At 38.5% G+C, this 13,281-nt stretch overlaps 1 protein-coding gene across 1 annotated transcript in view; it reads right to left on the bottom strand.

Moving 5' to 3' along the window:
• Positions 1–6,381: 6,381 nt before the first annotated feature.
• Positions 6,382–13,281, bottom strand: part of LOC128702065 (glutamate receptor-like) — a 47,182-nt gene continuing 40,282 nt past the window's right edge. The window contains exons 12-16 of the mRNA XM_070101506.1: positions 11,214–11,431; positions 9,173–9,353; positions 8,907–9,006; positions 6,652–6,781; positions 6,382–6,453 (exon numbers count right to left, since the gene is read on the bottom strand). Coding sequence (XP_069957607.1) covers positions 6,382–6,453; positions 6,652–6,781; positions 8,907–9,006; positions 9,173–9,353; positions 11,214–11,431 — 701 coding nt within the window. The remainder of the gene's footprint in view (positions 6,454–6,651; positions 6,782–8,906; positions 9,007–9,172; positions 9,354–11,213; positions 11,432–13,281) is intronic.

Genomic DNA, 13,281 nt, shown 5'->3' with positions numbered 1-13,281 from the left:
GTGGCAACGTTTCGCTCTCCAGGAGCTTTGTCAAGCTGTTACAAACAATACATGGACACAGAGGGTATATACTAACCTTTATTCATATACAAGTTGATTGTTCTACCATATTTGTATACTACTACTACTACTACCACTAGTATTACACCTACTACTACTACTACCACTAGTATTACACCTACTACTACTACTACCACTAGTATTACACCTACTACTACTACTACCACTAGTATTACACCTACTACTACTACTACCACTAGTATTACACCTACCACTACTACTACCACTAGTATTACACCAACTACTACTACTACCACTAGTATTACACCTTACACTAAGCCTGTATATACCGTCTGTGTCCATACATTGTTTGTAGCAGCTTGATAAAGCTCCTGGAGAGCGAAACGTTGCTACAATAAAATGTCACATTAGTTGCACTTGTGCCCTTTTACTTAACAAATATAGTCTCTTTCTTATATGCTTTCCTGTTAATCTATTATTTTTACAGTTTCTTGATAACGTGAGAAACCACGAAAGCTCTTGGAATTCTACTATTTTTCTCTGTGGCATTTCTGCATATTGTGATATCACCTGTTTACTGTGATCTTATTGCACACACACACACACACACACACACACACACACACACACACACACACACACACACACACAGATATATATATATAAATATATATATATATATATATATATATATATATATATATATATATATATATATATATATATATAGATAGATAGATAGATAGATAGATAGATAGATAGATAGATAAATAGAAGATAGGTGGATAAAGAGATAGATAGTAAGACAGACAGAAACATAGACAGATGGAGTAGACAGGTAGATTGAAACAGAAACAGAAATTGTTTTCTTTCAAATTATGACAATTTTAGAGAATATCAAAATAATTTACCTTACTCCTCAAGATACGAAGATAACCTAGTATATGTTGGTCAATATATAGAAAACATCTGTCACTGACACAAACCCGACAAAGAATCGATCAATACCAGCTGTGTGAGTTACTGAAGAATGACTCAAACTGGTCTCCAACGCTTCTTATATGAGAGAGATGAGCCTCATTCTCGCATACTATTGGTCAACCACACAAACCTGAGAGATCTCAAGTGACAGGTGATTGGTTGTCACCAGAAGAAGGCGTGACACAGGAGGTTTTAAGAAGATTTATATGATTCTCTTCCTTCTGAGAAAAGACAGCTAACTGGCTTGTCTTTCACTGTTAAGATCGACTTAAGACACGCACACACACACACGTTTATTTTTGGGTGGCCCGAAAAGGAAAAACTTTCACCATGATTCACTCCTTCACTGTCTTGCCAAAGGCGTGCTTTACGCTACAGTTATAAAACTGCAACATTAACACCCCTCATTTAGAGTGCCGGCACTGTACTTCCCATCTCCAGGACTCAAATCCGACCTGCCGGTTTCCCTGAATCCCTTCATAAATGTTACCATGATCACACTCCAACAGCACGTCAAGTCCCAAAAACCATTTACCTCCATTCGCTCCTATCTAACACGTTCACGCATGCTTGCGTGAACGTGTTAGATAGGCCGACCCCTACCCCGCCTTTCCTCAGTCAAAGATTTATACACTCTCAAAGTCATTCTATTTCGCTCCAACCTCTCTACATGTCTGAATCACCTCAACAACCCTTCTTCAGCCTTCTGGATAATAGTTTTGGTAATCTCACACCTCCTCCTAATTTCCAAACTACGAATTCTCTGCATTATGTTCACACCACGCATTGCTCTCAGACATGACATCTCCACTGCCTCCAGCCTTCTCCTCGCTGCAGCATTCACCACCCATATAAGGGTGTCGGTATAACTATACTCTCATACATTCCCCTCTTTGCTTCCATGGACAAAGTTTTTTGTCTCCATAGTCTCCTAAGTGAACTACTCACCTTTTTCCCCACATCAGTTCTTTGACTCACTTCATCTTTCATAGATCCATCTGCTGACACGTCCACTCCCAAATATTTGAATACCTTCACCTCCTCCAAACTCTCTCCCTCTAATCTAATATCCAATCTTTCGTCACCTAATCTTTTTGTTATCCTCATAACCTTACTGTTTCCTATATTCACTTTTAGTTTTCTTCTTTTACATACCCTACCAGACTCAACCACCAACCTCTGCAACTTCTCTTCAATTATTATTATTATTATTATTATTATTATTATTATTATTATTACAATCATGGGGGAGCGCTAAACCCGTAGGATTATACAGCGCATGTGGGAGGGGATGGAAGGTATTCAGACTCAATTCAGGGAACCAGAGCACAGATGCAATTCCCTAGATCAAGAGCCTCTAACAAGCATCAAGGAACTTCTCTTGAGGGGCAACTTCACTTCAGAATCTCCCGAAGCCACAGTGTCATCAGCAAAGAGCAACTGTGACAATCCCCACTTTGTGTTAGATTCTTTATCTTTTAACTCCACACCTCTTGCCCACTCCCGAGCATTCACTTCTCTTACCACTCCATCTATAAATATATTGAACAACCATGGTGACATCACACATCCTTCTCTAAGGTCTAATTTTACTGGGAAATAATCTCCCTCTCTCCAACATACTTTAACCTGAGCCTCACTATCCTCGTAAAACCTCTTCACTGCTTTCAGTAATTTATTTCCTGTTCCATAAATTTTCAACATCTGCCACATTCAAAAGTGATGTAGTAGGATCATCTGTCCACTTATCAGATGAGGGTAAAAGCATCTCATCCAACTCTCTAAATATGACGTCTAAAGATAAAGCCAAGACGTCTTCTCTAGCACATCTTGTGAGTGTTCCAAGTGGCACTCCACTAGGAATCTCAAAGCAGGACTTTACTGAACTCCGAAGTAACTATCCATCCCTCACGAATTGCCGCAGGTTAGCAAGATCGAGAAAAGTAATCACAGGGAAGTACCTTTCTTTCATATTTGAGAATATAAATTTTATTCTGTATAAATCAGTTTTACAGAAAAAGTTAGATGAGGTAGACTGCTCTTTATTAGTTGTTCCTATTCAATGCAGGGAGAATGTTCTTGAAAGGGCCCATGACCTGCCAGGTGATCACTTGTCCCATCCTATGACTTTGCATGGCCTCTGATGCCAGGCCTATACTCTGGCATCATAGGTCATGCCAGAAGTGCCAATTGTTTGCTAAACAAAGTAAAGAAAATGATCATATTTCCGGTATATCTTTTATGTCTAAAAATTCCTTCCGTCTGATCAGAGATGTTCCACCATTGAAAGGGGATATCTAGCCCTTGTGTGAGGGATGTCTAAACATGCATACTGCTTGTTGGGAAAAGTTAAATTTGGAGACAGATGCATCAATAATTAGTTCATTTCTCTGACTGGTTAAGCCGTGACAGTCAGTTGAAATATTGTCTCGTGCAATACGCAACATTTTTTTTTAATTTTTTCTTGCTAATTCTTCTTATATTCCTTGACTATAAGTCTTGGTATGATGGAGTGTGAGGGAAAAGTTCATTAGATAGGAGAGGTGGAAGTATGAATGAATTGTGGTGGTAGTTTGTTGGGCAGTTTGTTTGTTTTGTTAGGTGGGTAAATCGTTCACTCTACCCCCCCCCCCTCCATCCTTCTCGTTTTTGCACCCGGTGGGAGGAGATGAGTGTCCTTCCGACCGTTTGTCAGTCACTTGACTGTCGGTTCCCATCAAATCTGTAAGTATTCATTCCACTCCTGTTTTATTTCTTATGTGTTTGAATTAATTTATTTTCATCAAAAGCTTCACTCTTGTTTAGGTTTTTGTGCTGCAAATTCTTCCTGTCATGATCTGAATTTACATGGTGTAACATCATTTAATCCTCACCACTTCTTTTAAAGGCTTATCGTGTGAGTGATTTCTCGAATGGTGTGTAATTTTGTGTTCATTTTAGCCATGATTATCGGCTCGGATCATCCGACACAGGCGAAATAAGGGCAGCATAAATCTTGAACAGATCTTACGATCAATCCGACATCTGTACCTACATTGGTCCCCCTTCCACTCGCAGCTGACTCGCTACACACCATTCTAACAGCTGTTCCCCAGTTATAACTCCACCAGCGTTTCACGGTGGTTCTCTACTGGCGACTCAACTACTTCACAAGTGTTGTGGAGGTCAGAGGATCCCAGTACCTCTGTTCGTCAGAATCTCTACTCGTGTTGAGGTCACTGTCTACTCAGTGTCAAGAGTCACATCCCATCATCAACAACGGCTTGGCGTTCCAAACCAGGATTCAGAGCTACGTGCCGCCCAGAACATCTGCATAACACCAATCTCCACTCCGTATTGTGTACATATTAGCTTTGAATCACTAATTATTTTTACATTTCATTTTTCATTTCTGTGCTTCAAGTAGGATTACTTTCATATTTAGGTGTTTTATATTCCTTACTAGTTTTACTTATTAATAAAATTGTTTATCTTGTGTAATCATTGATTTTTCTATCTATTTATTTCCATAAGGAGGAACCAGCAACATCAAATACTCTTTGAGGTCTGATAGTGCTGTTAAACCTTCACAAGTTTTGGGAGGGAGAGGCACCTGATGAATAGATAGAAGGCATCACGTGAATTAGTGTCTTTCATCATACCTTCCGCAAATAACCCACACATTGAAGACAGACGCATATAATGACGTTTCGCTCCTACTTGGACCATTTACACTCGAAGTTGAGGGGAACCATTATACATAGTAGAGGGGGGCAGGGACGGGAAAAAAGAGAGAGGAGGCAATGGAAAGAAGTAGTGTTAGAGGTAAAGCTGGTAGTGGAAGTAGCACTAAATTAATAGTGGTAGTAATAAGTAAAGGGAGTACTTGTGCATGGAAGGGTGAGTGAAGCGAGACAATAGTGGTCCAGTGGTTAACGCGACGGTCTGGAGTTTTGAGACTCTGATCGCGGGTTCAAATCCAACTCGCGGTATGGTTTGTTTTTTAATAGTAATAGTAGTAGAATAGAATGGTGGTAGAATAGTAGTAATGGTAGTGGAAGTAATGGAGTAGTGTAGTCGTAGAAGTTGAGGAAGTTTAAGTACAAGAGAAAGAACTAAAGGACAAAATGGACCTAGGCAGAAGAAGGGAAGACAAAGAAAATAGGAAAGGAGAAGAGGTAGGGAAAGGAGAAGAAAAAATCAGATCAAGTGAAGAGTTATCTGAAGTTTGGGGCGTTTGACAATATAATGGGAGAGGAGGGCATCCACAGAGACAGAGCCAGGAATCAGAATCATCTTAGGAAAGCTGTGTATAAGGTATGCTTCTACAAGACAGTATCTGTGAAGGCTAGAAGAATGGTAGGTAGTTTTAGCAGAGGACCCATAAATAGGATAATTGTGATCTCTAACATGACAGAAGAGAGCATTATTGGTGTCAATAAGTTAAACACTCCCTTTTATTGTAAAGTCTGTCAGGAAGAAAGTGGCGTGTTTCTCTAAAGTACTGAATAGGACAAGAGGAGAAGGAAATACAGTAGACTCCGGAAGCATCAATAGCAGGAGGAGAAGTATGAACTAGATTACTGCGGAGGATGTTAGTTTGGCGAAAAGTAACGTTGATGTCTAAGGAACGGAGAGAATTATTGATATTAGAAAGGCTGGCTGAAAATATAGGGAAGCAAAGAATATGAGATTCCACATGAGTAGAGAGTTTGGGAGAAAAGAAAATCCGTTTAGCACGTGAGAGGCAGTGTTTATGAAATTTCCGAGTCAAGGAACTGAGGGGTCACAACTGCGGAGAGAAAGAGAGAATTAAGAATATTTTTCTTGATAGAGGGACTCCTCAAGGGAGGGTCCTTGATGCTGGTGAGGGGCTCTTGATCAAGGGAATTGGATCTGTGCTCCAGTTCCCTGAATTGAGCCTGAATACCTCCCATCCCCCCCCACATGAGCTGTATAATCCTACAGGTTAAGCGCTCCCCCATGATTATTATAATAATAATTGACAGAGGGAGCAGGGTGAGAAAATAATGAATGAACATACCACTGTGCATAGGCCTGAGATAAACGGAAAAAGAAAAGCCTCTAACCGGGCGATGGACGTGTACATAAAGGAAAATAAGTAAATAGTTAAATTTATAATCAGCTTTTAACTTAATGGAAAAAACAAGATTTTAAAGGCATCGAAAAAATGGTTGGAAAACTCTAGAATCATGGGGCCAAAAAAAAAAAAAAATGTCATGTACATAACGAAGCCAGAGCGAAGGATGCACACCAATAGTAGGAAGAACAGTCTTGAAGTATTCCATATATAGGTAAGACAGATATACAGGTAGATATCTACGTACCAGGTGTATACTTGTCTTCCGTACTCACTGTTTCTTTAGGTATGTTTAATATTCAAATCCAAAATTCTATTGCCAGTGTCAAGACACTGATAATATATCCAGCAGTGAGAATTACAAACATTCCCTGAAATAAAACATCCATATTACTCACAAAACTAAATTATTTCTTCATATATTTTGACATGTAAATTTAAAATCCAATATTGTTTTATTTATGTACGCATATATTGTAATTTTTATTTACAGCATTTTAAATCATTTACACGAAGCCGCTACAAATTATTTACATTTACACTGTAAATTTAAACAAAGAATTCGTTACCCAAACATTACTCAAAGATAATGAAGTCTTGACTGTTATCTTGGTAGGTGGTCGATAACACACAGAAAAGTTTGGTTCGTCTGTTTTTAACCACTGGAAGAACAGCCCAGCCTCTGTCATGGACATTATTCTGTGCATCGAAATATTAAAAGTTTATCCGTTTGCTATTAAAAAGTCAAAGAGGATATAATGAACACAGAGGAAAGTAAACACAAAAGGGAGAGGAAAAAAGCATTACTAATCCATCTATTATTCTATTTGGCTTAAATAACAAAAAGGCACAATACCGTGACTAGAACGATACACAAATAACCCGCACATAAAAGACAGAAGCTTACGACGACGTTTCGGTCCGACTTGGACCATTGACAAAGTCACACTCAGTGTGACTTTGTCAATGGTCCAAGTCGGACCGAAACGTCGTCGTAAGCTTCTGTCTTTTATGTGCGGGTTATTTGTGTATCTATTTGGCTTCTAAGAAACTCAGACTTGGATGTTACTCTCGCCCGGCTTTATCTTAGCTACAAATATCTCAAGGAGGTTGTACCACCTGCTAACGCAGATGGTTCGTACCACCTGCTAGCGCAGATGGTGTAACCTCTTTTAGATATTTGTTTTTTTCCACATGGATAATTATTTTCTCAAAGGTGTGTCATTGTATCCTGGGACTGGATCAGATTAATCCAAAAATAACGCATTTACTTAGACTGTTGAAAAAAATTCATAACCCATAAACTTGTTGAAATTCTAAGTAACAAATAAACTAACCTAATGATTTTGTGGCTGAATATATGTCTGCATAAGTAACTCTTGACGACTGTAACCAGATATAAACATGTGAGTAGTTCATTACCACTGTAGTTTCCTTAACTCTCAAAACTTCGAAGCCAAGTAACTGTACCCATTATGTATCCGCATTCAATTGACTATCTCGCACATAATAGATATGGAGTGCATAATATAGCAATTAAATTAACTTGGGAGATGAATAAGTCATCTATGACCAACATTTCGGTATATGTATGATACACAATACCGACAAGAGACGAGATGAAAAATTAGACACGTAAACATCTGGGTATCTTTATTGTAGGGGTTTTACCATCCATTGGCGTTATCAATACAATTTCAAGGAGATAATTGAAAGACAGAAGAAGTATCTACCAAAGTCGAGGTGATCGGTGCTTCAGCCTGGAAGTTCGTGAAAAGCACCGTAATCGTCTGGAGTCGGAAGCAATGACTTGAAGATTCGTGCTTTTAAACTAGTGTCTGCTGCAAGTCCCTCACCTGATGCCAGTATTAAAGCTCCAGTCTTCCTGCCTCCACACGACTACGGTGCTCTTCTTCAGCTTCCAGGTTGTGATGAATGGTTTCAAAAACCGACAAGTTGAAGATTGAGACACTTATGCAGCATATGGGAATCTTTATTCAGGAAACGTTTCGCCACACAGTGGCTTCATCAGTCCAATACAAAGAGGAAGGCGTAAGGAGAGGAGGAGTATGAGGTAATCAGTCCCTCAACCTGGAGTCGACTGATTACCTCATACTCCTCATCTCCTTACGCCTTCCTCTTTGTATTGGACTGATGAAGCCACTGTGTGGCGAAACGTTTCCTGAATAAAGATTCCCATATGCTGCATAAGTGTCTCAATCTTCAACTTCCAGGTTGAGGGACTCATTACCTCATGTTTTGTGCAATGTTCTTCTGTCTTCCAAATATGCCCTTAAGTTTGTATTGTTAAAGCCACTGGATGGCGAAACGTCTAAAGTGAAGATAGCCAGATGTTTCACATATATCTCGTTCTTCATAAACATCTCGATATCTTTATTCCCGAAATGTTTCTCCCACAACAGAGTTTTTCAGCAATAAACACATCCTCGTGCTGCACAGGTATCTCACTTATCAAATAAACTGAGGAAAGAAGATGGCTAAAGAAGAGAATGGGTATGACAAAGAATAGACGACAATGATAAGGAGTAGATTAGAAAGGACAGAGAGGCAGAAGAAGCAAATAAAGGAGTAAAAGAGGGAACTGAGAAGGCAGAGTGAATGAGGAGGAGAGAGCAGAGGAGTGAGTGTCTGGGAACACTAGTAATAACAGCAAAAACTTGAAACATAAACAAGGTTTAACAATTATAATAAAGAGAAAAATGGGACAGATGAATAAGAGAAGGAAAATAGAAGAACGATTTGAAAAAGGACTCATTACTAAAGGACATATTGTGCAATATTAGAATTTACTATGTACTTATACCTTTCATTAAGCGCCGGGATAATGGGGTGTCCCTTGGCACTAATCATTCCATACATCAAAGGCAGAAACTCTTCTCTTGATAAATAAAAAGAACACTTGCCTGCAAAATATTTTATATAAAAAATCAATATTTCATTGACAACTGAACTCAAAAATAAACTGGTAACATGATAAGTATTCGAATAAATTACAAACATATAAGAAATGTCCAATTAAAAAAACTGTGAACACTATATTAGATATCGCAGGAGTTAAATATCTATTACCTGTTCTAGTGAAGTCTTGTGCGATGTATGTCCTTAATCCATTGTCGACTTCCATGAGGACATAGTCACCTCGTCTTACTAAAGTGTTGATGTAATCTGTAAACTGTGCGTGAGTTCCCCACTTGAGGCGACCTACCTTCTCTGCCTCAGCCATCTCCAGATATATGCCGGACTCAGCTGACTGTAAACAAATGTTGAGAAGTGTTAAGTTCTACTAATATGAAGGAAGTCTGAAAGTTTTGTGACTCTCTGATCGCGGGTTCTAACCCCACCCGTCTTATGGTCTGTTAGCAATGATGTAATGACGATTTCGTAAGTCGAGTCTGAAAGGCCTGCCGGGTTAAAAAAAAAGTACTTAAGAAGCTATTTATCACTTCAGTGCCTAAAAGTTACTTCGGTTTCTTAACTAAAGAAACATTTCATCCACAACAGACTTATTCAGTCAAGCACAGGTTGTCTTGCGTATATGTCGTGACGAATAGGTAAAACTGATCAATTAGCAAGAACTCATTTAAAATTAAGATATATTTTTATCATTTTTGTTAATGTAAAAATTAATAATTTTGCACCGAAAGAGCCTTAGAAAACTTACTTAACCATAAATTAACAAGCGTAATTTAATTTAGCCTAATCCAACTAAATATATTTTAGATACGTTTACAATAATTTAATAATAAACACAAAGAAATATTTTTTCTCGTTAGGTTTAGAATTATTTTTGCAAAATTATTGCATACATAAATTTGTCGTTTGCCTTATTCAGCAACCAAAGCGTTGCTATTTAAGCCAAAATCGCAAGTTTTACCTATTCGGCACGACATCGTATATATTTTATTTTATTTTACTATCACACCGGCCGATTCCCACCAAGGCAGGGTGGCCCGAAAAAGAAAAACTTTCACCATCATTCACTCCATCACTGTCTTGCCAGAAGGGTGCTTTACACTACAGTTTTTAAACTGCAACATTAACACCCCTCCTTCAGAGTGCAGGCACTGTACTTCCCATCTCCAGGACTCAAGTCCGGCCTGCCGGTTTCCCTGAATCCCTTCATAAATGTTACTTTGCTCACACTCCAACAGCACGTCAAGTATTAAAAACTATTTGTCTCCATTCACTCCTATCAAACACGCTCACGCATGCCTGCTGGAAGTCCAAGCCCCTCGCACACAAAACCTCCTTTACCCCCTCCCTCCAACCTTTCCTAGAGGGAGGGGGTAATATATATACATATATATATATATATATATATATATATATATATATATATATATATATATATATATATATATATATACAATGTTTGTATGATTTTTGGATGTGTTTTTCGATCGGAAATTAATTTATATCTGCATTTACAAATTACTTTTTTTTTTTAGACAGTTTCTCTATATAAGGTTAAGTGGGGACGAGGCAGAGCAGAGTGAGGTGGGTGACAAAGTGAAGGGTTGGCGATGACGCTGGCAAAAAGGGTTTATGATGGTGAACAATTAGATGGGTGACCAGGAAAAAGGGAGACATTGTGCACCCTCCCTTGGACTAGACAAACCTTAGGAAGACCTCCCAAGGAAAACCTTTCAGATGTACTTCTCTGGGAAGACCTCTCATAATAGGACTTTTAGGTTCTTATTTCCCTGGAAAACTCTCGAGCAATAATATTCCAAACACTGGAAGCATTCCAAGGACGATATCACAGGTATACCTGTGTGCAGACATCTCAGACTATGCAACCCTCGGTGACTATATAGATACACGTCCAAGAAGGAAGCATGCCAGGGTAGGCATACTGACCTACCTATTTAGTTTCATCTCAGCTCCCTTACCATATTTCCTTTCTTCATCTCCAGAGACTAATAACTTCGTAAGTACTTATTAATATATAAAGTCTTTCACATATTTTCTGCATTTTTTTCCTCGTTAGGTTATTTTTCCATTATAAATATCGAGAAAAAATAATTAGACGAACTTAACATGAGCCTAATATAAGGAGTCAAAAATTTTTATATAGTGCTGAATTAAATTTGACAATTCTTTTACACACGTGCAAATAATTCTCAACAGCTGAGCCTTTCAAAAATATCATGGAAGCAGAAGGGTCGTCGAGCACTTGTCTCCTGGACTGGTAAGGTTGAGAGATGTGTCTCACTGCTAGGAGAGCCAGAAGGTTGCCAGAGTAACTCCGTGTTAACACCAGCGTCACCATCATCCACACCACCAACATTATCCTCTCCCACCACCAGAACGTCGGTACCATTGTATCTGTTTTGATTTAATAACAAGAAAATCTCAGTTTACTCTAATGAGACACAAGTGTATTATTCTTTCAGTCAAAAAAATTCATAATTTTTTCTTTCATAACATATTAGCAGCAAACCAGATAATATATTTATAATTTACAGATGATGAATATGTTTTAAATGTTTTATTTTAACAGAGATAATCAGACTGTAGAAATAATCCACAGGAAGTAAGCTTATTAAGCTTGATAATCGGATTTTACTATTCAAATAATCAATATATGCACTGACTCGTTTATCAAATTAAACAATAAATGCTATTCATCATCACATATTGTCTCTCTTAAATCATTATTTCTCACAGACTTTTAAATTGCCAGTGAAAGGTTCACATAAATCTTATATTTTTTTTATTCTGAATTATTTTCATATATCACATTACAAATCTTACATCAAAATACTCTAGTTTATAAACACGTTGAGATTATTCTCTAATATATTTCTCTGCTCCTTCTGTCGCCTTATTTTTTTAAGCAATGTTAACTCTCTGAATCAACAAGCAGGGTAAATTTTGTCTTCACCAGCTATAACAATATTTTTTTAAGTATAACGTGAATATTTAGATCTGACAATGATTATTATTATTATTATTATTATTATTATTATTATTATTATTAAAGATTAGCCGGTATTCTCCCGGCCCGGGCCTTTTCCAAGTGGTGGCCCGGCCTTGGCTCCCTCTTTAGGGAGTGTCTGAGACCTAAGTCTCCCATGGGAGGAGGCACAAGTACCTCCTCATCTTTGGGACCAACTGTCCCCAGGCCTAGCCACAAGCTAGGCCTCTCTGGTCTGCCATCCCCGCCCCAAGGGGGCAAATGGGAATGACAGTCTTATGAGCTAAAGGCTCGGGCTCAGGCACCTACCCTACCCTAGAAGGGCTGGGCATGGTGTCGATTTGACAATGATTTTCAACTAAGTTAACATAAAAAACAACTGAGTCAATTCTGATTTTTTTAATTTATTTATATTAAGTATTTTATAGACATACGTATTGCTTCTAAATATTGTGAAAATACTGTTGAGTAATGAAGCATTTCAGTGTTATATATACGAAAATTACAGGAAACTATACTCATTAAGTAAAAATAATTAATACTCCATTGTCGGAAAGGTATCAACATCATAATGGCGCCGCTTTCACTGAGTGAACGTTGCTCTTACACAGTAGTAGAGCGACTCTACTGAGTGAACGTTGCTCTTACACAGTAGTAGATCGACTCTACTGAGTGAACGTTGCTCTTACACAGTAGTAGATCGACTCTACTGAGTGAACGTTGCTCTTACACAGTAGTAGATCGACTCTACTGAGTGAACGTTGCTCTTACACAGTAGTAGATCGACTCTACTGAGTGAGCGTTGCTCTTACACAGTAGTAGATCGACTCTACTGAGTGAGCGTTGCTCTTACACAGTAGTAGAGCGACTCTACTGAGTGAACGTTGCTCTTACACAGTAGTAGATCGACTCTACTGAGTGAACGTTGCTCTTACACAGTAGTAGATCGACTCTACTGAGTGAGCGTTGCTCTTACACAGTAGTAGATCGACTGTACTGAGTGAACGTTGCTCTTACACAGTAGTAGAGCGACTCTACTGAGTGAACGTTGCTCTTACACAGTAGTAGATCGACTCTACTGAGTGAGCGTTGCTCTTACACAGTAGTAGATCGACTCTACTGAGTGAACGTTGCTCTTACACAGTAGTAGAGCGACTCTACTGAGTGAACGTTGCTCTTACACAGTAGTAGAGCGACTCTACTGAGTGAACGTTGCTCTTACACAGTAGTAGATCGACTCTACTGAGTGAACGTTGCT

Source organism: Cherax quadricarinatus, chromosome 77, assembly GCF_038502225.1.
Source record: "Cherax quadricarinatus isolate ZL_2023a chromosome 77, ASM3850222v1, whole genome shotgun sequence".
Taxonomy (NCBI): domain Eukaryota; kingdom Metazoa; phylum Arthropoda; class Malacostraca; order Decapoda; family Parastacidae; genus Cherax; species Cherax quadricarinatus.
This window is presented reverse-complemented; position numbering and strand designations above follow the sequence as displayed.